The sequence below is a fragment of the Peromyscus eremicus genome, chromosome 3 (genome assembly GCF_949786415.1).
Source record: "Peromyscus eremicus chromosome 3, PerEre_H2_v1, whole genome shotgun sequence".
In the NCBI taxonomy this organism is placed as follows: domain Eukaryota; kingdom Metazoa; phylum Chordata; class Mammalia; order Rodentia; family Cricetidae; genus Peromyscus; species Peromyscus eremicus.
The window spans coordinates 19,385,783-19,411,983 of record NC_081418.1 but is presented as its reverse complement, the minus strand read 5'-3'; the positions used below and the strand labels follow the sequence as shown (position 1 = coordinate 19,411,983).

At 42.3% G+C, this 26,201-nt stretch overlaps 2 protein-coding genes across 3 annotated transcripts in view; one reads left to right on the top strand and one right to left on the bottom strand.

Moving 5' to 3' along the window:
* The window catches only part of Pon1 (paraoxonase 1), a 29,317-nt gene extending 13,369 nt beyond the window's left edge, over window positions 1–15,948 (top strand). The window contains exons 4-9 of the mRNA XM_059256503.1: window positions 94–262; window positions 3,565–3,691; window positions 6,745–6,945; window positions 8,296–8,377; window positions 12,199–12,327; window positions 15,617–15,948. Of these exons, the coding sequence (XP_059112486.1) occupies window positions 94–262; window positions 3,565–3,691; window positions 6,745–6,945; window positions 8,296–8,377; window positions 12,199–12,327; window positions 15,617–15,775 (867 nt within the window). The 3' untranslated portion in view covers window positions 15,776–15,948. The remainder of the gene's footprint in view (window positions 1–93; window positions 263–3,564; window positions 3,692–6,744; window positions 6,946–8,295; window positions 8,378–12,198; window positions 12,328–15,616) is intronic.
* Window positions 15,949–18,777: 2,829 nt separating this feature from the next.
* Ppp1r9a (protein phosphatase 1 regulatory subunit 9A) overlaps window positions 18,778–26,201 on the bottom strand; it is a 268,157-nt gene continuing 260,733 nt past the window's right edge. For both annotated transcript variants that reach the window (XM_059257348.1, XM_059257349.1), the window contains 3 exons: window positions 25,691–25,873; window positions 24,196–24,394; window positions 18,778–21,002 (listed from right to left, as the gene is read on the bottom strand). In XM_059257348.1, coding sequence (XP_059113331.1) covers window positions 20,929–21,002; window positions 24,196–24,394; window positions 25,691–25,873 — 456 coding nt within the window. In that variant the 3' untranslated portion in view covers window positions 18,778–20,928. The remainder of the gene's footprint in view (window positions 21,003–24,195; window positions 24,395–25,690; window positions 25,874–26,201) is intronic.

The following is a 26,201-nucleotide window of genomic DNA, read 5'->3' as shown; positions in this document are numbered from 1 at the left end:
GAGCAGTTGTCATGGACACACATATCAATCAACACCTCTCGGCTCTTGAAGTATCTGTGATACGCCTGCTTTTTTCTCCACTGTTCTTTTAAGGGACTAAAATATCCTGGAATAAAAAGTTTTGATCCCGATAAGCCTGGAAAAATACTTCTGATGGACTTGAATGAGAAGGACCCAGCAGTGTTGGAATTAGAAATTACAGGAAATAAGTTGGATAAATTGTCATTCAACCCTCATGGAGTTAGTACATTCACAGATGAAGGTAATATTGAATAAAAAAATTTAAAGGGTGAAAGTATGCCAAACAATGAATACTTCTTCTCATTCTATGAAAGGCTAGTCATGAATAATTTTCATGGGTTTTGCCTTACCGCCTGTTTTAAGTAAGCAATACTAAAATCATTTCAATGCCTGAAAATGCTAAATATCTCAGATTTGTAAAGCCACTGATTTCACAGACTAGTAGTATTCACATTGTGTCTATAAAATAATTATAGACACAGCTTTAACTGCAGTAGGCTTTCCAGGTCAAACAATTGGAAGATGCAAGCATCTGCAGCCAGCTTTTCCAGCCCCGAATCATTGCTATGGTAGACAGAGTGACACCTCTTTCCAGCACTGCTTTCTCAGCCCATCCCTGGGCGCTCTCTTCACTGTTCAGAAGCTCATCTTCATTCGAGGCTTCCAGCTGCACCTGCTCCCCCACCCACCGTGCCATCACTCACTGCCTTTCCCTGGGTGCTTGGTGCCATTTCCTTTGCAGTATGGTAATTCTCAAATTCAGGTACACACAGAAACACCTGGAAATGTAAAAATCCCAATGCACAAGCTTCAGCCCCAGAGAATGGAATTCTGCCGGCTTGATGGTGGCTGGGGCAATGGTTAAGACTTGTCCAGGTGACAAAAATGTTCATTTATGCTCTTTGTCTCCATTCCCTCCTCCGCTTCTTCCCTTCCCTCCTCTCTCTCCCTTTCTTCCATCCTTCCTCCCACCTAACTTTTTTCTATTACCCACTTTCGCCTTCAAGAGCATCACCCCACCTGATAATCCAGCTTCTATGAGCAGCATCTGCTCTCCCTGACAGCATCCCCTTAATCAGTCACTGCAACTCTTTGAGAGTTCCTCATAGTCCCAGTTCAACATTTCGCTGCCTCCTTATTTCCCTCATCCAGACATTTCAACCTAGTGTCACTGTCTGTGCCTATATTCTAGGAGAATATCCACAAATATGTGTTATCAACATTATTTTCCCTTTAGATTTTCAGTCCCATGCTGAAGGATCTTCCTAGATACTTCCATTTGTGTTCCTCTCCTATGATCACTTTAAACTAAAAATGTCAAAAAATGATTATATACGTGTGTGTGTGTGTGTGTGTGTGTGTGTGTGTGTGTGTACTTGTCAATGATCTTTCTATACACTCACCCAACTTTTGCCATTTTATTTCCCTAAACATTTTAGGTGCAAAGAAATACAGTGTTTGACATGTGTATACTTTTAAAAATAAAATTGGTGTAGTGTTACCAAACTCTTTGGTAGGTGGCTTTCCCTTTCATTACTGGAGCCAGGCTTCTTTTTATGCCTGCATTTCAGGGCCCTCGGGATTCAGTTGTGTGGGAGTCCTGAGCACTGACCATTTGCTTGTATATAAGGAGGTGTTTTCACCTTTTTACCTCTTTACAAGCAGTTCCAGGGTGACACTCTTCTTGCACACGGATCATCTATAAACATTTTGGGGATCAACTTCTAAAGGGAGAATCTTCTATATAGAATATGAATCCTGGTTTAATCCCCACATTTATGTGGTGTCTGACTTCTTTGCTCTTCAGCTGTTGTAGCTGGAGAACTTTTCTCCAGCTCCCGCCACCAAGTCCCGCCAGTCCCGGAGCCCACTTATAAAATAAACACACAAACTCTTATATTATTTAAACTGCTTGGCCATTAGCTCAGGCCTGTCATTGTCTAGCTCTTACTCTTATATTTAGCCCATTTCTATTAATCTTTACTTTGCCACATGGCTTGTGGCTTACCGGTACTTTACATCTTCCTTGTCCTGATGGCGGCTGACAGTGTCCCCTCTCAGCCTTCCACTTCCCAGAATTCTTTTCCTTGTCCCGCCTATACTTCCTGCCTAGCCAATGGCCAATCAGTGATTTATTTACTGACCAATCAGCAACACACTTGACATACAGACCATCCCACAGCAAGCTGTCCCCAGGGCTTTTGCTGTGTCCTGTCAAATGCCTCTCGTGTCCTCTCCTGTCCTTTTGTGGTCAGTGTTATTCTGTTAACATGATGCTCCTCTTTCTGAATGGGGTTCCTACTGCAGTCTCAAGCCATGTCCTTACTTGTTGATGGTCACAACTGATAAAACCTAGATCCTACCCCAATCCCCAGCAAGACTGCTCCTGCACACCCCCTCCGTGGCCCTACATCCCTCACTTCTCTGGGCTCTAATCACTACTTCGCTATTAAGTGACTATATCAAGGACCTCTTGCCTCAGAGCTTCTGCAGATTCTCTTCCCTCAACTTGGAATATTATTTCTCCAGATCTCTGCACAGTTTCCTCTTGTTTCATTTAGCTCTCTGCTCTAATACTATCCTGTTGGAAAGAAGGTCCCTAACTGCGATGAAGAAGACACTACATTACCCTCTAGTTCTTTATCATATGATAATATTCCTTTGCAGTATCTAAACTTAACACCAATGAAAAATACATGCTTGTTGAATGGGTCAATCAAAAATATCTGAGCTGGCTTTTTTGTTCACATCTGCTAAATAGTGTATCAATTTCCTTTAAATACCAATTTGATGATGTCAGAGTTTTCCAGAGATACCCCACTGCTTCCTCTTTTTGCCTTCCTCCTCATCCTCCTCCTCTTCTCCTTGAGACATGTTCGTTCTTACTCTGTAGCCCAACAAGCAACTCTCCTGCCTCCACCAACTAGGATTAGAAAGTGAGCCACCACTGCCTTCTCACTACTTAGGCAAGGAGCCTGGCATCACATTTTCTCTGGCCACATCTGCTTTACCACTTAGAGCACTTTCTTTCATGCCCAAAGTCCTCCTCTATCTCTCAGACATTCTCCCTGAGGCATTGGCCATCTTCCACTGTGAAAATTACCTGCGAGTTCGCCATCTGCTGTGGAAATTACACAAAAGCTCACCGTCCATTGTGGAAATTCCACGCAAGCTCACTGTCTGGTCCAGTTCTCACACCCTCAAATCCTTTTACCTCAACTTAATATTCCACGAAGATCACTTGAACTATCAAAGCTTAACAAGCTGTCTGGAGTTTCAGTGCCGGTGATGTTCGTTCTGAAGTTCGGGGCTTTTTTTTCTCTCCTGTGAAGTTGTGAGTCTTCAGAGGTTGTCACTACTTTTTCCTTTAGCCACTTTTCTTAGGAGCAATCACAAACGCTTTTCTCTACAAAGATGAAAATATTCCATCTGCCTGACATCCTAAGTACTAGTTGGAGGTGGGTTGAAATTGCTTTGGGGAGAGGGAACTGACAGCTGAGAGCTTCACTAATGCTTCAATTTTTGTTTTTCATCTCCTCTCAGACAATGCCGTGTACCTACTGGTGGTAAACCATCCAGACTCCAAGTCCACTGTGGAGGTGTTTAAATTTCAAGAAGAGGCAAGATCGCTTTTGCATCTGAAAACCATCACACATGAGCTTCTGCCTAGGTACTGCAGTGCCTTCTATGTACAGGCCCCTTGATGGTGGAAGACAGCTCCCTTACATTTAGCTTTTGATCTGGGCCAGGGCAGACCCCACTCTTCTGAATGTTCTTCTTCAGAACTTATTGAAACCCTGCGGGCCTAAGAGCGGGCTCATTCCCTTCTTCCCTCACCTACCGCGTTTTAGGTGATCACTATAGCTTAGCTGCCATCCTCAGGATCTCTATCAAGCCATTCAAGAAATTAAAAAACAAAAAAACAAAACAAAACAAAACTGCTTCTTTACAAGACCAATCTCAGATGGTCTTGTTCTTTCCAGTCAGATATACAAAAGATCCCAAACTCAGTGCATCTTAGACATCCTTACACAGCATCTACTAGTGGTGTGTTGTACACTATTTATACTAATACTGACTTCCATGCTAGATTCCTGGACAACATAGCACATGGGAAAAGTAGACACCCGAAGATATCAGTTGTTGCCCACCCAACACAAAGTCAACCTTCTCACTTAGCCTATGAAGAATTGGTCTATGGACCCATTGAATGATTTAAGATAATCTAATATCATCTCCCCAATAACTTTTATATCTTTTATTATGGTTTTCTAGAATTCTAGCACCTTCTTGTATAATTTAAGAACAGCATTCATCCACCTTGGTATTTGTTCATTTAGATCTGTACTTGTTGCAGGCCCCTGGCAAAGTCTTGGCATCCGGTATGCACTGTTTGAACTGGGAATCCCCTCTCCCACCTCACTCGGCAGATGTGATGATGAGGAAACAGAGTATAAAACAGTTAGATTACTAGATAAAGCTTGACTAACTAGTTATTGGCCAAGTAGGGACCAGTGTTTCTGCGTACCTAGGATGAGATCAAATGGAGAGAATCGGTTAGAGGTAGAAATTTCTATTTATACAACAAGTGTATTTCAGGAGATGGGGTATAGCTCAGTTGAAAGAATACTTGCCCAACATGCACAAAACCCTGGGTTCAATCCTTAGCACTACATACAGCAGGCATGATGGTACATGTCTGTAATCCCAGCCATTGGGAGCTCAAGGCCATCCTCAGCTCATAAGGATTTTGAGGTCAGGCTGAGATACAGGAGATATATATATATATATATATATATCTGGTATGCAGACGGCCTAAACACGTGGTTTATTGACTGCTTGGGAACAGCTTCTTAATTTGGCATTATTATGACAGCATATGTGGATTTAAGTGTTCTTGAGACCTGGCCTATCTGTGCAGTTGCCTCCAAGCTCAGCCATTGACACAGCTGGGGTTAGCTTGAAGCCAGAGCTAGCACCCTGCCTGACTCACGAGAAATCATGACAATTATTATGATTATTATTCTTTTTAGTCACCAGTGTTTCCAGTTTTGCAGAACAGGGATTTGTTTTCTGGGTCACATGTAAAAATATTGTGGATTGGTAGCACAGAACATAGAACCAGACCACAAATAATCAGAGTGCCACAGTCAACTAGAATTTGGCTCTTTCTACCGAAGGATTAGTCATGCACATTTGTAGCTTTGTATTTTAGGGTTGTATAGTATTAATATTCGAATTACTAAACCTGTAATAAGCTAACCATGTTAATAACAACATCATGACTTTTATTATTGGTCCTTTATGTATGCCAGACACAATGGCAAGGCCTTTATACTCACTGTTCCATTTCATCTTTACCCGACATGCCGAACTACAGAAAGTACTGAGAACACTGAGTTTCAGGAAGTGGCTCAAAGTTGGGTGATATGCTGTGGCCCCACGTTGTGACCATAGCACACAGGCTCAGATTCAAACAGTACATCAAATTTCAAAGCTATTGCTCCAAACCGCTCCCATCTGCTCCTTTTCCATGGAGAGCTGCATACTAATTTCTAAACTCTGCTTTTAAAAAGAGAAATATGAGCAGCTTGTCAGTTTTTGTCCGAAACCTGCATAGACTCATCATACCTCCATGGACGTTTTCCACTGTGGTAATAGGAGCTGCTGCTGATGGAAGACTTGGGGAGTCTGGCTCCCAGCAAAGCTGACAGCTCTGTCTCATTGTAATTCCCACCGTGATTCCACAGTTGAGATTCCAACCACAGACTTTTCTAATGAGCTGTGTGAGTTGGAGGGGAAAATCGTTTAAGCTCTCTTTACAGATGAGAAACTGAGGCTCTGTGTACCATCTCACTCACTCCTGAGCCCTGGCTGCGTCAGAGCTGACGCATTTGCTGCTATGCACTCTGCAGCAGAGTAAAGATCATTTTCTCTCAGATCATGGCCCCAGGGAACTTCTGTCACCTCAATCAGCAAGGAATGACTCACTTATGTGTTTGCTATTGTACCTATTAAAGCTGAAAAATAGACTCATATATCTTACGTTTTCAGCATCACAGAGACAGAATCCTAATGAGAAAGAAAAGAGCCAAACATCCTATTTCTGAACGTTCTTGCTCATGGAATGGTTCAGTTAAGAGGCATGAAACTTCACGGCAAATGATAGAAGAGGCCATCATCCTTCCTTCCCTGATAAGGAAACTGAGGCCATAATATACGAAAGGATTGATTCTCCCTTAGATCACACAGCTAATAAGGCTGGAACCACAGTGCTACCAGATCAATGTTTTTACTCCCTGTTACAATGAGCAAGCCATTGGACTTATAGGAGTCAGTGTCATGTGTGCTGAATCATCTTGCCCTGCTTATGATCTCTGGCTTAATTCACTATTTACTGAACACACACACACATACACACACACACACACACACACACACACACACACACACAAACATACACACACAAACACACACACACCCTACAGCATTACATTTATACTACAGCTAGTATTATTTTCATGTCTCAGTATTAATGATCAGATCTTATTATCCTTGGAGATTGGCTAGGACTGATGTCATAGTAATTCTGGGCTATCCCTGTTGGTGTGAGGACTCCATTCCATATTTTGACTTTAAGGCTAGACTTTAATGACTACCAATGTCTAATCCTATAATGTGTGCTATCTTTCTGTGTATAATTGTGTGTATTTTTAATTGCAGCATCAATGATATTGCCGCGGTTGGACCTGAGAGCTTTTATGCCACAAATGATCACTATTTTGCTGACCCATACTTAAAGTCCTGGGAGATGTACTTGGGTCTGTCATGGTCCAATGTTGTTTACTACAGTCCTGATAAAGTCCAAGTAGTAGCAGAAGGATTTGATTTCGCTAATGGCATTGGCATTTCCCCTGATGGCAAGTATGTGTGTCTTCTGTACCACAATGGGCTTCTTTGGATTCTCCTCATACAGCTTTAGAACACAGTCTTTTCCTATGTAATATGATTATCTGTTGTGCTATGTCAGTAAGATGAGAATGTAAAGCAAGACACTGGTTCCCTCACCAGGACCTCTTACTCTCTTAGTTACTTTTCTATTGCTGTACAAAAGACTCCTCAACTAAGGAAGTGTATAAAAGAAAGCATTTAATTGTGGGCTCACAGTTCCAGGTGAGTCTACGACCAGCATGGCAAGAGGCAGGCAGGTATGGTGCTGGAAAAGCAGCTGAGAGCTCACTTGTTGAGATCAAACCCCCAAGGTGTGTGTGTGTGTGGGGGGGGGTCTTGCTGAGAATGCCACAGGCCTTTTAAACCTCAAAGCCCAATCCCAGTGACACACCTCTTCCAACACATCTCCTAATCTTTCTCAAACAGTTCAACCAACTTTTAAACAATCATTTAAATATATGAGCCTTTGGGGACCATTCTTGTTCAAACCACCACACTTACTGTATGAAAGAGTCAATGTAACTATTAGTGATGTAGTCCACTACCTCATGTTGGTTTTTGCAACAAACAGTTCACAGATCACTATTGGTCTGGGCACCACAGTTTGGTAGCATTGATGAACATATAAAATCCGTCCATCATCCATCTATACTCTCTCTCATCTTCTTTCATCAAAAATTTCAGAGCATCAGTAACAAAAAAAGTAACATGGGCAGTTTTCTGTTCATATCGTCTCTAATCCTCACAGAAGATAACTAGCACCCCACTTCTCTCATTGTCCTGGAATATACTGTGCTTAGTCTCATCGAAAATCTTTATGGTGTAAAATGTTATACCTTGTGCAAATTACTGAACTCACGGTTGGATCAGGCTCAGAACAGGAAGAGAGAAAGACTTCTTTGCATTGAGGCCAAACCCTTGTCTTCTCATACTTTCTCTGGCCTGAAGCAGAAGACCGTCATTAAGAGGGTTTCCCGGGCCTCCCCAAAGCCCAAACTTACTATCTTCTGACACGAAGAACCTTGGGCTTGCCACTGGGTTAACAAGTCAAAGGCAACAATGTACAAGGCCAATATAAAGAGCAGACGTTAGCTTTACGTTTCTTCCCTGCTGATCAAGGATGAATGTCACCTTAAGGAATGACTTTTCAGTGATTAAATGCTTCATGCCCTGTAGACTCACTGAGTTCTTTAGAGTTGAGTTTGCTTTGAGATGGATTTGATTTCCTAGTTTCTAAGCAAAGTTTCACCCCAAGATGAGTTATCACAACTCACCTCTTGGCATCCCTTCAAGCGCTTTAACGGAGCTCTTTCTTCTTTGAAGGCATGTCTATATAGCCGAATTATTGGCTCACAAGATTCACGTGTATGAAAAGCACGCTAATTGGACTTTAACTCCATTGAAGGTAAGGCGTATTAACACTGTAAGTTTGCAGAGTGATAATTAGATTCTAATTGATTTGTGAAATTAAAAGTGAGGAGAAAGGCATTCTCTAATTGGAGTGGGTGAGAAGCAATTTTTCACTGATTTATTAAGAGCCATCAGTGCTATCGTGTGTTTGTTGTTCACTTTTGCTCCCGGCAGAGTGGGAAACAGCAGCCCAGGCATCTCACACAGGAAACTCGGAGACTTTCTGTTCTAGAGAATTTTAAGATGGGTTGTTTCCCCAGTCCCTTCCTTATCTGCGTCTACTTCTTTTCTCATTCTCATTCTCCTTCTCTCCCTCTCCCTCTCTCTGTTTTTCTTTCTCTCTCTGTCTTTCTTTCTCTCTCTCTCTGTCTCTGTCTGTCTGTCTGTCTGTCTATCTGTCTGTCTGTCTCTCCCTTCTTGGAGACAGAGATGCCAAGAAAAGAGTCTCCACTTGTATGTCACAACCAGCTCCCCTCGGCACCAGCCACATACTCACTCACAGTGGCTGCAGGTGACCTGGATACTTCCAGATGTGCCGCATTGCCACCTCTACTTTCTCCAGCTGTTCCGAGGGATCCAGCTGCAGACTCTGAGCCCTCATCTTCCTGGTCTCTGTGGCTCTCTCATCTCTTTCACTTCTTATTAATACGGCACTTTAGTGAGACCTTCCCTAACGACCTGAACTACCAACAGCTCCCTGCTCCCCACCACAGGTCTTGACTTCTTGCTGGTTTTATTCTTGCCTTCAGTTTTCATTCCACCACACTACACATCTTACTAGTCTTCTTTACTCTCTATACGATCCACCAGGGCAGATTTATTTTTCTGTTTGTTGCCGGAAGAGTTTCTAACACCTAATAAGCATTCAGCAAACATTTGTTTAATTACTATGGTGGGGTTGGCTGCGTATCAGGGCTTCGCCTTCTGCCCCCTACTAATTCTGGTCTAGGCTAAAAGTTTTCGTCAGAAAGTGTATCGCACAAAGGGGAAGAAGGGAGACTTAACGTAAACAGAACATTACGAAGTGGCCCCTGTCCCTGCAGAGCCACAAGACACCATGCTGCCAACACCCATGCCCACCACATGAAGTGCTGTCACTGCCAATTGCGTGCCTGTTACTGTCACCGTGTCCCAGGGACTGTCACAGGGGGCCTCACTCAGAGAAAATTGCCTCAAAGCAACATCAAATCGAACATCGTGTTTGACATTAAAAATCACTGGCAGAGCTAGTTTAATATTAACTGCAGAGAAATGCAATTTCACACACTCCAACTGGCTTAGGGAATAAAAACAAACCGTGCTTATAACAACAGATACCTCTGCAAGGTGAAAGTTAAGGAATTTTGTAATAAAACCCAATTCAATATACACTCAACACAGAATGTGAGGGCTTTGCGCCTGTAGGGGCGGGGGCCAGATGTGGCTTCCACACTTGGTTCCGGGACAGGACTCTCTCTCATCATTACAATCAACCTAGCAGAAGCCACCCTGTCAAATGTAGTGATACTCATTCTTTGGGGGGGGGGGGGTTATTATGTGAATTAACATTAGTTCAGTAATATTTTAGAATGCCAAGAGATTTGAAGAACTTGTTGTGGATAATTATCAAATCTCTGATGAAGGTGAATGGTGTATGTCCAGCACCAAGTGTGGTGTAGTCCTACACTGGAACCTTATTCAGTTTTACGAAGGAAGGATACAAAATGGATGAAGCTTAAGACATTATGCTAAGTAAAATAAGCCAAACATAAAAGGACAGAGAGCATGATTTTACTTATTTGAAGTACCTAGAGCCAGGTATGGTAGCTCACACCTGTAATCCAGCATTTGGGAGGCTAAGACAGGGAGATTCCAAATTAGAGGCCACCTTGAGTTATATAGCAAGACCTTACCCCCAAAATAAAATAATTAAAATAAGTTTAATAGTTTAAACTCATTGGAGCAACAGAATGGTGGTTACCAGAAGCTGGGAAATGATGAATGATCACTTAATGGTTGCAGAGTTTCTCTTGGGACAATTCAAAGTTCTAGAGATGGCTAACCGTGACAGTTACACAGACATGTTGAATTGTCCTTTTAGAGATGGTTGTGATGGCAGGGAATATGTTACCTGCATTTTACCATAGCAAAACGAAGAATTCTGTTCCCCAAGACTCTAAGACTAAGAGTTAGCCACAGTGCAGTCAACTGGAATTCTCAAAATACTGGAGTGTTAACATGAAAAACCAAAACCAGCTCCTTATTTAGGGCATTCCTTTTAGGTGGTCCTGGGGATTGCAGAACCCAGGCCCTGGTAGGGAAAGGGACAAGAAAGGGGAGAGCACTCTCCTGCTGAGCTACCTCATCAACATGCCTATGTCTTATTTAGACTTGAGTATCTTCCACATGTCTTGTGGCAATGTGAGATAAGATGTAGCTATCCCTTGCAATTATATTATTATCATCATCATCATCATCATCATGGCTAGGTATTGAATATTTACAGGGTAAGTGTTCATTTCTGGACACAGAGCAGCCTGCCTGATACTGATAGATAGCTCTGTCTGTCTAGTCCTCTCACCCCAGGTGCTGGGCTGAGTGCCCTGCAGCGTACGTGGTAATTGTGTGCAGCGTAGATGGGCTCCTAGGCCTCCGTCCCACTCTTACCTCTACGGGTGTTCTCAGCAGGCTTCTGTCCACCATGGAATTTACCAGTGGCAAATTCCCTGCTCCATGCTAACAGCACAACACTAGCTAACACCTTCTCCTCACTTAAAGAAGCTAATGTAAGCCTGTAAAGGAGAAAGCTGGCACTGGGCGGATGGCTCCTGGGGGCTGGAGAAAGCCAGGAGCAGATTTTGACCTGGGACTGCTTGCTCAGCCACTTCCTGTAGTTGATGCCGCCTGTTCCCAGGCTATAGGGTGACAAGCCTCCTGACAGCAAGAGTGAGGCTCTGCCAGGTTGCTGAGCCCTCTAATCCCTTCGTGGACATGTGGGGACAGCTCTCATTTTGAGCAGGAAGTGGAGGGCAGTGGCAGCACATTGCGCGTGCCTGCCCACGCTCAGGCCTTTCCGGGGAGTCACGACCGGTGATTTCCAGGGTCCCTGGGTACTGAATCTGTTGGACTCAGAAGTACACGAGCAGATATGGTTTCTCCGGGGAGAGTTCGAGGTGAACAAATAGATGGGATTTCTTCCCTGGCGAAGGCAGCCAGGATGATGAATGGTGGAATTAGGGATCGTTGCTATTATTTATGACGCCGGTGCAAAGCCAGGACAGCCATCTGGGCGGTGATCATGCATTTGCCGCTTATATTTAGAGAAGAAACAGCAAAAAGAGCAGGGAGCCGAATCACTTCAGGAAACAAAAGAACACACTTGCCCTCAACTTCAAGAGAAGAATTAGACCCTAGGTGATCATTTCTTCCCTGGTGCACAGCCTATGATTAGCCATGAAGGAACTTATATTGCCTCCATTATCTTCCTCAGAAATGAATCCACATTCATTGTTTGTTTTCAGAATATTTGTAAACATATCACATGCACATGCCTCTTTAGAAGGAATGAATTTGTCCTGCACTTAATTTTATTTTATTTTCTTAGGTTTTAGGTTCATGTACAAATGACTTCATTTAACTCTTAAGTCAGTCTTTGTTTTGTAAATCATCCCCTGCACCCAGCTTGTCTTTGAACCCAGCACAATGCTAACATTGACAGAAGGCCAGATGCATCCCCTCAGTGTAGCTGAGGTGGGAGGAATTGTATCCCCGGGAATAGCAGTGCACTGGCCTGCAACAGAACAGCCTCTGGCCAGCTCTTCATATGTACCTTGGCAGGTCCTCGACTTTGACACCCTTGTGGACAACATCTCTGTGGATCCTGTGACAGGGGACCTCTGGGTTGGTTGCCATCCCAACGGGATAAGGATCTTCTTCTACGATTCTGAGAACCCTCCAGGCTCAGAGGTTAGTTTGCATGATGCAGTGGACACAGGGGCTTGCTCTAACTACTGATTTTCAACTGAAAACCAAATTCTTACTTGTATGTGCAAATAACAGAGAGCACATGGACAGATGATCCAGGTTCTCAGAGGTCAAAAGGGCTTGTGGAGGTGTTCTGGTGAGAGTCCAGAAAGGGCACAGGTAGTTCTTTATTGCTTGGTAATTTTTTTTTTAAACAAAGGTGTGAGCCCAGTATAGGGACACCAACAGGAGCTGACACAGTAACACAGGTGTGTGTGTGTGTGTGTGTGTGTGTGTATGTGTGTGTGTGTGTGTGTGTGTGTGTGTGCTTGCAGGAAATGGCTGCCAAAGGCAGAAGAAGGGAATGAATACTGTGTTGGGAGTGTAGCTCAGGGGAAAGCACTTATCTAGCATGTGTGAAGCACTGGGATTGATCCCCTTGCACTGGAAAAATAAAAACAAATAAAATGAACACACACACACACACACACACACACACACACACACACACACACACACAGAAGTGTTTCGAGGAAGATGGGCACCTTGCTAAGAATTTAACCAGCTAAAAGTCATCCAGGGGAAAAAGGCTGGGCTTGGGGAACTACCTCAGGTCCTCAGACCCTCCAAGTGTGCAAGAAGCCAAGCTGGAGAGGCCCCTCCATGCAGGCCTTGGTGCAAGTCACAACCTAGAGAATGTGGGCCTGAAGGGCTGTGTTAAGGACATCCAGTTATTGGAGGAACTCACTACTGAAATAAGGTCTAGATGGTGCCCAAATCCTTATTTCCAACTTGGAAATTCATGCTAGTTTAAAAAAATACAGTGGTGTCACACAGCTGCGCTGTATCCATTTGTTATCCATTCCCCACATAACTTTCCCTTACCTGGCATCAGTACCCCATCCAGGGTATCACTACAGCTTCTCTCAATATCTATGATGGACTATGTCTGTGACTCCTATGAGTACAAAAATCCATAGATGCTCAAGTCCCTTATATGAAGTTATGTGGTATGTTAACATGATTTATGCATATCCATCCTCCTGTATACTTTATGTGTGTATATGTATATATAATATATATATATATATATATATATATATATATACTTTATATATATAATCATGTGTGTGTGTGTGTGTGTGTGTGTGTGTGTGCGCACACATATATGAGGAAGCCAGAAGTCAATGTTACCTATCGTCTTAACTGCTTCTTCACCTTACTTTTTGAGACAGGATTTCTCACAGAACCTGGAGCTTGCCAGGTAGCTAGAAGCAAGCCAGGGATCCTACTGTCTCCACCTCCCCAACACTGGGATGACAAGCTCAAGTCTCCATACCTAGTTCTTTATGTGGTGCTAAGGGTCTGAACCCAAGTAGTCAGGTCGGCACAGCAAGTGCTCTTACCCAGAGAGACGTGACCTCAGTCCCTCCTACACAGTGTTTGTTTTTGTTTCTCAAAACAGGGGTTCTCTCTGTAGCTCTAGCTGTCCTGGAACTCACTCTGTAGACTAGGCTGGCCTTGAACTCACAGAGATCTGCCTGGCTTTGCCTCCCAAGTGCTGGGATCAAAGGCGTGTGCCACTGCTGCCCGGCTCCGCTCTATATCACTTAAAATACCTAACATACTGGAAATGCAATATAAATAGCTATACTGACTTGTTTAAGGGATAGTAAAAGAAGTTTTCACTTGATATACATGTGTGTATAACACACACGCACACACACACACACCCCTCCCCCTATATATTTGTATTGAAAGAAGTCTAATATTAATGGCTCCTGACCCTATTATCTCCAAATTTACAGGAAATTATGATTGTGTTTGTTATTATCAATCTTTTTGTCTTTTGGTAGATTTCCGCTATTAGGCTTGCTCAGCTGTATTTTAGTAGAATTGAAGAAATGTATGCTGCAGGGTGTTCAGTGTATAAAACTGAGCAGAATCTTCAGTTCTAATTGCTCTTGCTTATTAGCTCATTTGGTGAACTTGGGTCCTTTGCTCTACCAAGGATTTGGTTTGGTTTTCTGGAAAAAAACAGTTCCTTTCTAATGATGAATTTGATAAGGGAAATAAAATGTAATAATCTGAATGCACCATCTAGTGCCCTGCCCCCACAGATCAACTTCTTATGAACAGGAGGCTTATTAAACTGAGGTGCATCCTTAACTGTTAATAATTTGTAAGTAACATGTTAACATTGCAGCGATTTCCTAAGACATGTATCTGTGGTGCTAGCTGTATTGAAAAGTCATCTGGACCTTCCCATTGATCCTTTGAGGCCCAGGCCTTGGCTTCTCTAGCCTGCTACAGTGGGTGTTCTGTGATATATGTTTCCTTTCTCCAAGTCACAGTATTTTATCATTGTCAAAGAGAATTTAGAAGTAATTTGGTCTCACCCATCTAATTCTCCAGTGAAGGCACAAATGGGAAAGGAAAGCCCCAAGACTTGACCCATGTCCCCTGCCTCAGTAAGACACCCTCCATATTAGGTTTTGTTATATAGATTTGCTTTATTACCCCAAAGGACCAAGCACTAGCTATGCCATATGGTGAATTTAACATGAATTGAAATACATGGTCAGTAATAATGTAACTAAATTTCTCAGTTAAGTAAAGGAAATAAAACTTAAAAATCTTTTCTACTTAGAGGCAGGACCTTAAACTCAAAAGAGTGCATAAGTATGCTACAGATAGGTGGATTCTTGGGTCAGACTTTCAAGTTTCTTTGTCTACATTGTAAAACCAGACGTTTGAAGGCATAGTGGTGCATATGCACCTATAATACCAGCACTCAAAAGCCCGAGGCAGGGAGTGCAAGTTCAAAGCCAGCCTCAGGTATGTACAAAGACTGTCTCATAGGTAATCAACCAACAGACCAAATAATCAAAACATGACTCCCCACTTACCCGCAAACAAAATTTCAGGGTGAGCATCCACGTTCCTAATTTATCTGAAAACGCACAGAACAGGCCTAATGCCAGTCAGGCAACTATCTAACTCCCCCTCCCCCATATTACTGTGTTCCCTTCTATGCCCTAAGGTCTCATATCCAGGCTGTGTTGCTTACTTATATGCCCTACGTTACCCATGTGTGTTCATATACTCCCTACTGTTGTTAAAGATCATGTAGCCAAAACTTGACCAATCACACATGATGAAAGAGTTATCTTAAAATAATTTTAGAACACAATTATATGAGATAATGTGGCTAAGGGGGAAAAAACTTCAAGTTTAAAGCTGATTTAAATGACTAAACAAAAGTATTAACTTCATCTTATTTCTTTGATAGGTGATTCGAATCCAGAACATTCTATCAGAAGAACCTAAAGTAACTGTAGTTTATGCAGAAAATGGCACAGTGTTGCAAGGTACTACAGTTGCCTCTGTGTATAAAGGAAAACTGCTTATCGGCACTGTGTTCCACAGAGCTCTTTACTGTGATCTGTGACAAGCTGATTGCACCACGCCATGGACAATGAGTCCATTATTTCAATCGTTTTCCATATTGAAGGTGCCTATCCCAGTGATCTCTGCTGACCAATGAATGTTGACATTAAACTTAGAAGGTGTGGGAGTGTTTACTGGCTGCAGATGTGAACAGCAAGGGGTTCTTTAAAGTTAGTCTTGAACTACTTGAAGACTTCATTTATCAATAAAAACTCTTTCACCAAAATGGATAAATCTGTCAAGTCTACATGATTTGTGTTATGGTTTGAAGATGAACTGTTCCTACTGGCTTGTATGCTCTATGTTTAGTCCTCCGCTGGGGGAGGGACTTTTGGAGGTGTTGGGAACTGTAGGAGATAGGACCACACTGATGGAAGGATGTCACTGGGAGGGAGAGCTGCCTCTCTCTGCTTCCTGTTGGTTGTGAGGTGGGTCCGCACCAGCTTCTGGGGCTGAGTTGCTGTCTTACTGAAGGCCAAGAGATAGTGGAGTCAGATGTGGACTAGCCCTCCAAAATAAGGTTTCTTGCCCCTTTTAGTTATACCAGGCTGTTTGTCAAGGCATTAGGAAAAATCAGTAATACCTTGTATGTAATTCTAAACACACTTTCCCTGTAACACACACAATCCCTGAAAACCTGTGCGTGCGTGCGTGCGTGCGTGCGTGCGTGCGTATGTGCGTGCGTGTATTTCTGCTTCACTGTTCTTCCTTAAGAAAACAAGAGAGTTTGGCCAACTCTGGGGACTCTTAGGTGACTTAGGGACTCCCAGGGTCACACAAATGTCATCGTGAAGACAACTCTCAATACCTCATGAAGCCAACGGATGGGCCAGCACGCACTGCCTGACTCCTGGCTTTTCCCTTTTCTCTGTGACTTCCTCCAGAAATAGAAGTCACAGTCACCCTCTCTCTTTTTCACTGGGCTTTTCCGTTTTCCCATAGTTATGGCACGTAGGAGACTCAGAAGATCCTTGGAGAGGTTCTCACATTGAAATATGGTTTCTGCTGTCTTGACATATTATACATTCTGTTTATACTGTCCCAAAGAATGGAGGAATTCACTTCTTCTGTCATGACTAGATTCAGGAGTAGTCTGCAACTGATTCCACAGGCACTGAGTGCCAGGGATGGGTTTTGTTTTCTTGGTTTTTGTTTTGTTTGGCTTTACCTACTCTAACTTGCTGTGGAGACTGAAAAAAAAGGATGATAAACAGACTTAAAAACAGGAAGATCAACAACCTTTGGCTATTTATTGAGAGACATGACTAAGAAGAAAATATCACTTTTCTTATGTTGGTTATGAAGCAAGAGATTATATTATTAGTTGTCTATTTTGAAGACAGAACCTCAGTGCTGGATTCTTTCTTTGGGACATTAAAGCAGCCAGTTTAGAGATGAACTATTTCTAAGATAATAGCCATGGCATTTATCTGGTATTTTGGGTTTTTTTTTGGGGGGGGTTGTTTGTTTGTGGGAGTTTGTAAGAAACTGAAAAATTGTCAAAAATCTATCATTTAAGGCCACAAATTGGAAGTACAAAACAAAAACAGTTTTTGGAACTAGGCATCATGATGTATGTCTAATTCTAGACTTAGGAGACTGAGGCAGTGGGATCATGAATCCTAGGCCAAGTTAGGCTATGAAGTAAGATCTTAAGATAACCAAAATAATAACAAAAAAATTATTTTTATAAAAGAACCGCTTTCGTCACAATGAGATTGAAGTGATTTTAGTCAGTTTAGTAAGACACCAGATGTCTGTGAGTGTTCAGTTAGTCAGCAATACCAGCTATCCACAGTCCAGGAGGCTTGACTTTAGAACAACAGTTATGACTATCAATGAATGTGGTACTTAAGACAGCAAACCTCATATACTTCTTAAAAAAAAAAAAAAAAAAGTCTTGACTAGCTAGCCTTCATCACACCTTCAGGGAAATGACTACATCCTCTTCCTTTTTTACTGGTGAATCAAGCTGATTTTTCAATAAGAGAGAAAATAAAAATGAAGCTATCCAATTTCCCATGGCACCCATTCAATATTGCCCAAGACTTTGGTGAGGGGTTTTTAACATGCATTCCGTGCAGGGGGAAACAGTTCCCTTCGCTTATTCTGTGAGGCTGAGACAGAATGTAGGAAATAGGCTTCAGTCGTCTCATCCAAGCTTTCTTAGTCTTGGAGATCTTAGGATGAAAATGTCTTAAAATAACGCGGTGCACTGGGCTGGACTTGCCTCCTTCACAGCTTGCCTCTCGTTATGTGAGACTGACTGCTAATGGGTTGTCATCCACCTTTCTCTGGCTGATGGGCACTGGAAACGTGATGGTGAAGTGACGGTGGAGAGACAGGGGAAGAGGTGGACAGGGAGGCTCCAGCTGGAGGCCCTGCTCTTTAACTTTATGCCCAGTTCCATAATTGTGCTTTCAAGGGTAATTCTAGCTGCCAATTTACACTTTGCCAGAGTTAAAACTTATTTTTAGATTCATTTCCATGAAAAATGTGCACTTTGCTCTTGATGGATAGATATGTTTTGACAGTTAATGCAGGTCTGCCCAGTCAGGGCTTGTTTTAGTTGAAGGTGGAAATGGAAGAGGAAAAAGAAAGAAACATATACTCTGACAGATCACTGTATTTCCTTTTATTGCATTCATTATCTAACAACAATAATACTCATTGGCAAGAAATTTATTTACACTAACAAATTAAATTTAATCACAGGTATTTTTTGATGGTCAGAAAACAATGGGCCGCTTATGGTATGGTTTGCTTTGAAAGCCTCTGAAAACCAAAGAGTAAGGGATGCCATATGAAACAGCACACGCTAATCAAGCACCAAAGAACAGATCAGATGTGGCACTATTGTTTTTCCCATGCAAATAATCAGACAGAAAAATGTACAAACTAAGAGTTTCAGTTAATATGCTACCCATACTTACCAGACTCAAATGCTTTTCAGACCACTTTCCCTTTAGCAATATACAAAGAAAGATGAAAACGAATCAAATCTTACAGTAGAACAGAATTTTATTCTCCTTCTGCTTTTCAGCTGCCCAGTCTTGTCAATGATATATAGCAGATGTACAAGTGGCTTCATCAAAATATCATTGAAAAAATACAGAAGCAGTAGTTATGACATTAAGTAATACTAAGGAGTGTATACGCATGTATGTTTAGAGATTTTATTAATCATTGATTGAACCTGATGTTGCTGGGAGGTGTTATCTAGCTTGAGAATCACTTGGGAGGTGTTATCTAGCTGCTTTTTTTGTAAAGACAATTTAAGGTATTTCTGGCCAATTGTTCTTTCATGAATGAATGCTTAAATCCTTAACATGAAACTTGTGTGTATGCATAAAATAGCTGAAGCAAATGGACGCACACACCTTCCAACAACATAGACTCATAACCCATTGTGTTATATTTGGTAGCAACCAAAATGCCATTGCAAGCTGATGGCATAGGAAGTAAATAGTGGTCACATGACAGAAATACTGCTACCAGAGAGCCAGTAGTTAGTGACATAAGCTACTGAAGATCTCATTTTAAAGTGAGAGCTGATACACAAGAACACACAGTGCAATTTTTAGTCTAGAAAACTGCAATCTGCAGTTGAAAATGCCCAAAGCTGCATAATATCTTCTGATTTCTAACTAAAAAAAAAAGTGCAATCTTGACATCAAAGCATTAATCAAACCTTTGAGGAAAATTTATCTTACTAAAATACGATACCAAAGATCTAATAAATCAGTTTTACCAAAATATATAAACATTTATAAGCGTAAGTGCATTTAGTAGTATACTTACATTAAAAAAAAATCTCTTAAAATCTATGAGCCATTCAATGTATACACAACACAAAAAGTGGCAATAAGGCTATGATTACAGCCCAGGGTCCTAACTAACATCACTGTCGTCCATGTATAGTATATTTTTATGCCACGTGCTTATGGTATATATGTGTGTAAGGTAGGGGACACAGTCACACACAGTTCTGACACCCACACGAGTGGCATGCACATAAGTGAGAATTTGTGGCTGGCTCTCCTACTCTCGTACTCCTATGTCTTGCACATCGCTGGATCCCTAATGGTCTGGGGGGTGGGTAGGGTCAAGGGCTGGGAAGCATGGAGCTTCTTTTGCCCCCTACTCTGAGGATACAGAAACAGGTCCAGGTGCTTATAGATCTGAGTCTTGAGTAACAAACATGCTCTTACAATTCCACACAGACATCCTTGCACAAACAGGTGAGGACGGCAGGCCTCCCATGAATGGAACTGGTGTCACTTAGCAGGGGAGGCTTATTGTGTAGGCTTTCCCTTTGTCCTCTAACTGCTCAATCCAGCTTCTTCAATGCTACTCTCCAAGTTATTACAACGTGTTTTCTATTGTGTTATTTTTCTCCAATGTTTTGGATCAAGATTAAATTCCACGGGACCTTAAATACTCCAGACAAATGCGAACAAATTCAGCCAGCACACTCGGTCTGTCAGGACCGAATCGGTAAAACAGACTTCCTGTAACGCTGTTTCCTTTTGAGTCTACCCCCTTCTTTGTCCTATCACAGTGAGGACAACTTTGGAATAAAGTAGAGATGCTTTAATCTTGGACTTCACCTCCACAATCTCACTTTCAGAACTGGACACAGGTAGAGCCCCGACTCACTGTAAGTAAGAAAACACACGAAAGCTAGTTCTGTCATCTCCTAACTACCTTTTCACTCAGACAGGGTCTCAGTGAGGCAGCAAGTGGCATGCTCCTGCTGAGGCCTGTCCCCTAAAGCCAGATGCTCCTGATCGCCAGCTCTATGGGAAGAGCCTTTAGTTCCTCGAGCGGATTTGGTAACTCTAAATATCTCAGTGTATGAAGGGGAAATATGCATCCCATGTATAGAAGTTTCTTTTAGAATCATTTGCCCTCCCTCCTTCAGAATTGTCTTAAACACCCTTGTTAAATGTTGATGGTCCTCCTCAAATTTATCTAGCCTTTCATGTTTATAAATGACTTAGAATAACTGTATAAATGCAATTTGTTTACTTTTTACATAATTTTCAGGCACAGGTTAATCCTATTGGACAAAGACCCTAGAAGAGACTTCCTCATCTTCAGTACAATCCAGGCTGACCTGTGGACATTCTTGCAGCTTAGGCCTGAGGTATTTTAAGATCCTGGGTAAATACTGTCTGGCATGGACAGTGGCAGGAGTCCCCACTTCTCCTCAGCCACTTCATTTCCTAAAATAAAGGAACACATTTTGTGCCTGTTGGAAGCTGGGTTTGGCATTAGCTCCTGTCATACTGTAATCATAAACTGCTGTGATATTTTAAAAGTCTACATTAGCGGGTCCATGTCAGTCTTAGCTAAAGGATGACAGATGACTGGAGAAGAGTTTTGCTGTCACGATAGTAAAGGCAGGCTTCGTCAGAGCACTAAAGTGGATAAAGCGTGGTTTCCACACTAACAGGACTCTTCACATTCCAGAGAGGAAAGAAAAATGATTACATAAGTGTGAGTCACTTTAAGGAGATGGTCTTAAGTGCAGCAATCCATTACAAAGTTCTTTAGTGGAACCCTGCCCCAGATTCTATTCCTATAGTGCTCTCTACCTACGGCAGGGTCTCACCATGTACCCCCATGCCCAAACATCACCTGTACCCAAAAACACTCTTGGTGACTGATAGAGTCCTAGTGAATACTTCACTGGAATACAGTTCATAGTAAGCAGATATTCCCGTTTTTGTTCATTTGTTGAAAATTTGAAAACCTTCCAAAAACATTTAATGTCCACAAAGCGACAATTCTCTTAAATTGTATAAACCCTGAAAACTACAGCATTAAAGCAGGAATTGTGCAAGACATTGGAAACTCGGTTATGATCATGCACCACAGTCAATAAGGGAGCTAACAGGAAACAAATTGCTCACAAGGTCTGAGGTCCTTCACTTTGTTTTCAGACTGGATCAACCAGCTTATGTTTTATCCTTTGCTCAGCAATACAATCAAGAGCCTTTTACGTTTTTGCCAGTTTTAAGTAGCAATGTTAAAAGAATTCATTTTGGTCTAAGATTGTGATCATTTAACTTAAAGATCAAAATGGTCAAAATACAAACTAAATGATGCAAAGAGAATGAACTTGATCTGTAACTGTGAGATAACACTGACCCGGGCACTGAAGTCTTCATTAAGTTGCAGTAAGAACACTGTATTTAAGAAATGCAGTCTAAGAGATCTTAAGTTACAGGCAGAGATGAACTATAGACATTTCCAATATATACATTCAATTTCAAATATCATCAAAGTGTAAACACAACTTAAAATGATCATCCTTCTGTTTTCACTCTTATAAATGAACACAAAGAAGCTTCCAGTGCAATCCAGGTTCGCATCCCATCCCCCAAGAAAAGAAAAATGGCTAAAATTTACAATAGCAAGCATTAGCATTGCCTGATATTTGTTAGTCTTCTGGTATTAGGAAAGGTTTGCTGAATTTTTAGTTCAGTAATGTGTCTCTTGGTTTTTCAAAATATTAATAAGTGGCAAAGCATCAGACATCTGAAGACATACACAGGTACTCAGTACTTGACCCCAAGCAAGAACCATGAAATGGGTCTGGTGACTACAGAGCACTATGCTACTCCCGTGTCATGCTGAAGACTGAAGTGTGTCTGTTTCCAAAGGACCAAAACTTAACACAAGTGCTCTGGGCCAGAAAAGGAAGTAGGCCCTGGGAGAAAGAACAAGAGGAAGTTTCTAGTACAGATAATTTCAGAATTCCTATGTTTCAAAAATAACAATAAAAATGAAAAGTCACAATGTTACAATTCAAGGCAAGGCCACTCAGGCAGCGGAGTCCTATCCCCACAGACGCCTGTAGTAACTCTGCAGCGGCAGGCTCTGCATACCTGCTCATCCAGAGGAGATATGCACAGGGCTGTGGACAGAAGGGCCTGGTGGAGTTTTAAAGGAAGGAAAATATGCGCCCAAGAATTCATCTGGCCTCTAGTTCTACTTTGAAATTTGTCCATCATAAAGTAGATGACGTCAGTTTTGGAGTCAATGCAGCAACGAGAGTTAGATACATAAGTAAAAGAAGCAAAACTAAAGCAAGCAAACAAGTAAAACCCTCACGACCTGAAATGTCTCAAGTTTCTCCCCCTCCTGCCCCAGCCTCCTGCACTCAGCTGTGCTTGGTCAACACTGGAATCCTTAGTACTGGTCTTAAGCATAAGATCTTATACTGCTAAAGTCCACCCCATGTCCTAAACAAGCCTGGAAATCTTTAGAATACAGAAGAGAACTGCTTAAAAGTCATTCAAAATGTCTCTAAATTGTAACTGACAGTTGTCCTTCACAGAAAGAATTGTGTGTGCTCAAAAAAAAATTCTCTGGTTGACTGTTACTCAAATCTCAATCTCCAACCAGTATTTCTAGTTTTAAGTTCTTAAAAGTACATTTGTTAAAACACTAACCGAGCCCACTTGGGAAATTCTGAGTAGAAAATCTGTGACAAGTTCCTGATTGTGTCATAGGCAGGCTGAAGACCAGCCAGAGTGTGTCCCAGGAGAGGAAACCTGAAAATGTTCTTTCCTTAAACTCAATTTCCTGTCCTGTTTGTTGGGAGGGAGGGGCTGTACTGTGTTTGTCAGTGCCGTTGAAACCCTGGGCTGGTAGTGCTGGCAGACGGAACTGCAGATCTCAACACCCATGGCTGCTCTATGCTCCGCCTTTTTCTTCTTTGTTCAGCAATACATGGAGGAAAATGTTACCTCTCAAGCCCCTTGGTACACCCACAGCTGTGTTCTTAAGGCTTCTTCATTTCTTCTACAGTTAACAAAGAGCTACTATTTTTCTCTCTTTTTGATTCCCAGCACATGGAACAACATGCTTGCTCTTTCTCCCATTTGGTAATTATGTGCTGGGCACCCACATTCCCATAACAGGACTGACTCGCTGTACAGTCAGAATGGAGGGGAGCCTTTCCTACACACTGTACTAGAATCTGAACCCAGGAAACAGTGCAGCTCCCTCATCTCTGCATATAAACCACCAGGGCTACTATCTCAGTTTCAGGGCCTCTCACTGAAAATTCTGGGTGCTCCACTCACAACACCAGAGTGAGTCCTGCTCTCATTGGCTGGGTCAGGCTGGTTCTCCAAGTGGCGCCATAAGCTCAACACAGCACAGGATGTTGGTTAAGTAGAAGATAAAAATGGTATTTCTGGTTTGTTAATAAACCAAAGGTGGCTTGGGGTTGTTTTAGGAGGTTAAAATTAAGAGTGCCTCCAACACACAGTTCTTTAAACCGCCTACAGTGGCATTTTCCCATCAGTCTCTTCTTCCTCCTCTGCAGTAGAAGGGGGCCAGGAAGGGGCGGGACTTCCCTCGAGCTTCCCCATCTACTGGAGGAGACTAGGGCTCACTGCTCACTGTTGTTCTCGGTTGTGGACGTCATCTTTTCTGCTTTTTTGGACTTCCTCTGCATCTGCTCATGTTCCCTCCTCCTCAGCTTTTCTCTCTGCTTTTCCATTTTCTCTTGGGCCTTTCGAGCCTTCTCTAGAGACATCTTCATTTCCTTCAGTTTCTTTTTAACCAGCGCTCGGTCCTGGGATGACGCCATTCCAAGAGCCTACAAAGGAAACACACGTACAAACTGAATGTGAAAAACTGCTGACCTCTTTGCTTATGATGAGGAAAACATCACACTGTGCTTAATCTCACGACCTTAGTTAAACATAGGATGAGGAGGTCAGAGCTAAGGGAAAGCAGACTGCACTTGCTAAATTCTGTGTGCAGGGAGGATCTGTGCTTTGTTCTCTCAAGTTCTTTCAAAATACACTCCAGGAGTCATTAAGAAAATGCTTTCCAAATTGGTGACTAATGAGCGAATAAATAAAAAGGGCATGATCTTGCTTCTTCAACCTTCCGCTGAAGTATTGCTAAACTCATCAATATCTTCAAAGGGTAGCAGAGAGCACCTGCTGTCACAGAAGGCTCCAAGAAGGGCAGGAAGAAGTGAAATGGCCTCTCTTTTGCCAATGTAGTTATTTACAATAAGAACCAAAAATGTCTTTGGGGCCAGGGTGTCCACGTCAGTATTTCTGTAGCCATTGTCTCCCCAAAGGCGGACCTAGAGAGGAAGCCCGATTATAATGATGAGATTGCTGGGTGAGCTTAGAATTCAGAATCAGGGGAGATGGTTGTGTACTTTAAATGTTCCATGACCTTCAGCATCAACAGCAGGATGCATCCGTCTCCCCACCAGGGACAGCCTTGTCGATGGGGCCTTCATATTCACAAGCTATTGATTGATCTCTAACCTTTTCAAAGACTGTCAAGAGACACTCATCTATCCATCAGCCTCGCAGGGGCCTGCAGCAGTGGGGAGGGCTGTGTGGGACGGCCTGTACTCTCCTTCTGCCCTTCCTCCACAGGGTTGGGTGCCACCTCAGTCTCTCAGAGAGATGAGCTGGAGGAGCGGAAATGAAGGCACAGTGGAGGAGACAGGGAGGCATGGCTTTCATAGACTTGGGGAGGAAGCTGGGGATGTCATTTCAGTTTTCAAGTGTGGGTAGGAGGGGGAGCATGGAAGAGAAACCAACAAAGAAAGATTCATACCGGCCATTACTAAAACTTAACAGTCCAATGAGAAGGGAGTGGTGTTAAAAAGAGGTCATGCGCTGCCAGGGGAAGCAAAGGAAAGGGTCCCTAACTCTCTTGCTCAGCAGCCTATCCTGAGTCAGAACCCCTGATGAACTTCCTGGAGCTTCATTTTCTACTGAGAAATAATTCAGTATCTTCTCTGCTGAGTAGTGGCAAAAATGACCACATGGATATGCAGATCACTCTCAGCTAAGGAAAACATGTCAGGTGCTACAAGTAATGCGCGTAACTGGTGACCTAACACAGACACAGAATTCTTTACCTTCAGTTTACTTCCGTCAAGCTGCAGGAGCTGCTCCCCAGTGATGTTCTGGGCACCGAATTCAGACACATACTGGTCCAGATTTAGGCTCATCAACCAGTGAGAAACCTGCTGCACACTCCATTCATGAACGGCCCGATTCAGACTCTGACTGTGCTTGGGAGACTGCCCCTCATCAAGGATCTAAGGCAGGAATGTACGCAGTGTTGTTAAAGGACTAAGCACTATGGCTCATATGATGCCATCAAAGGAATTTCTCAAGCTACAAAGCCGTATTTACTTGTAAATCATAAAATGATAATAGTTCTACCTATGTTAAGAAGAAACGTCTATTACCTTGTGATTCCGGTCGATGGAAAATTAAAAATATCCCACAAATAAAGTACCATTACATATGAAGGAAGTTAAAAATTAAAAAACTACACACTAACACTGATGATTTTATAATATATAACTACAGAGATATTACCAGATGTAGAAAATAAATATTTCATAGATTTCTATATTCAAT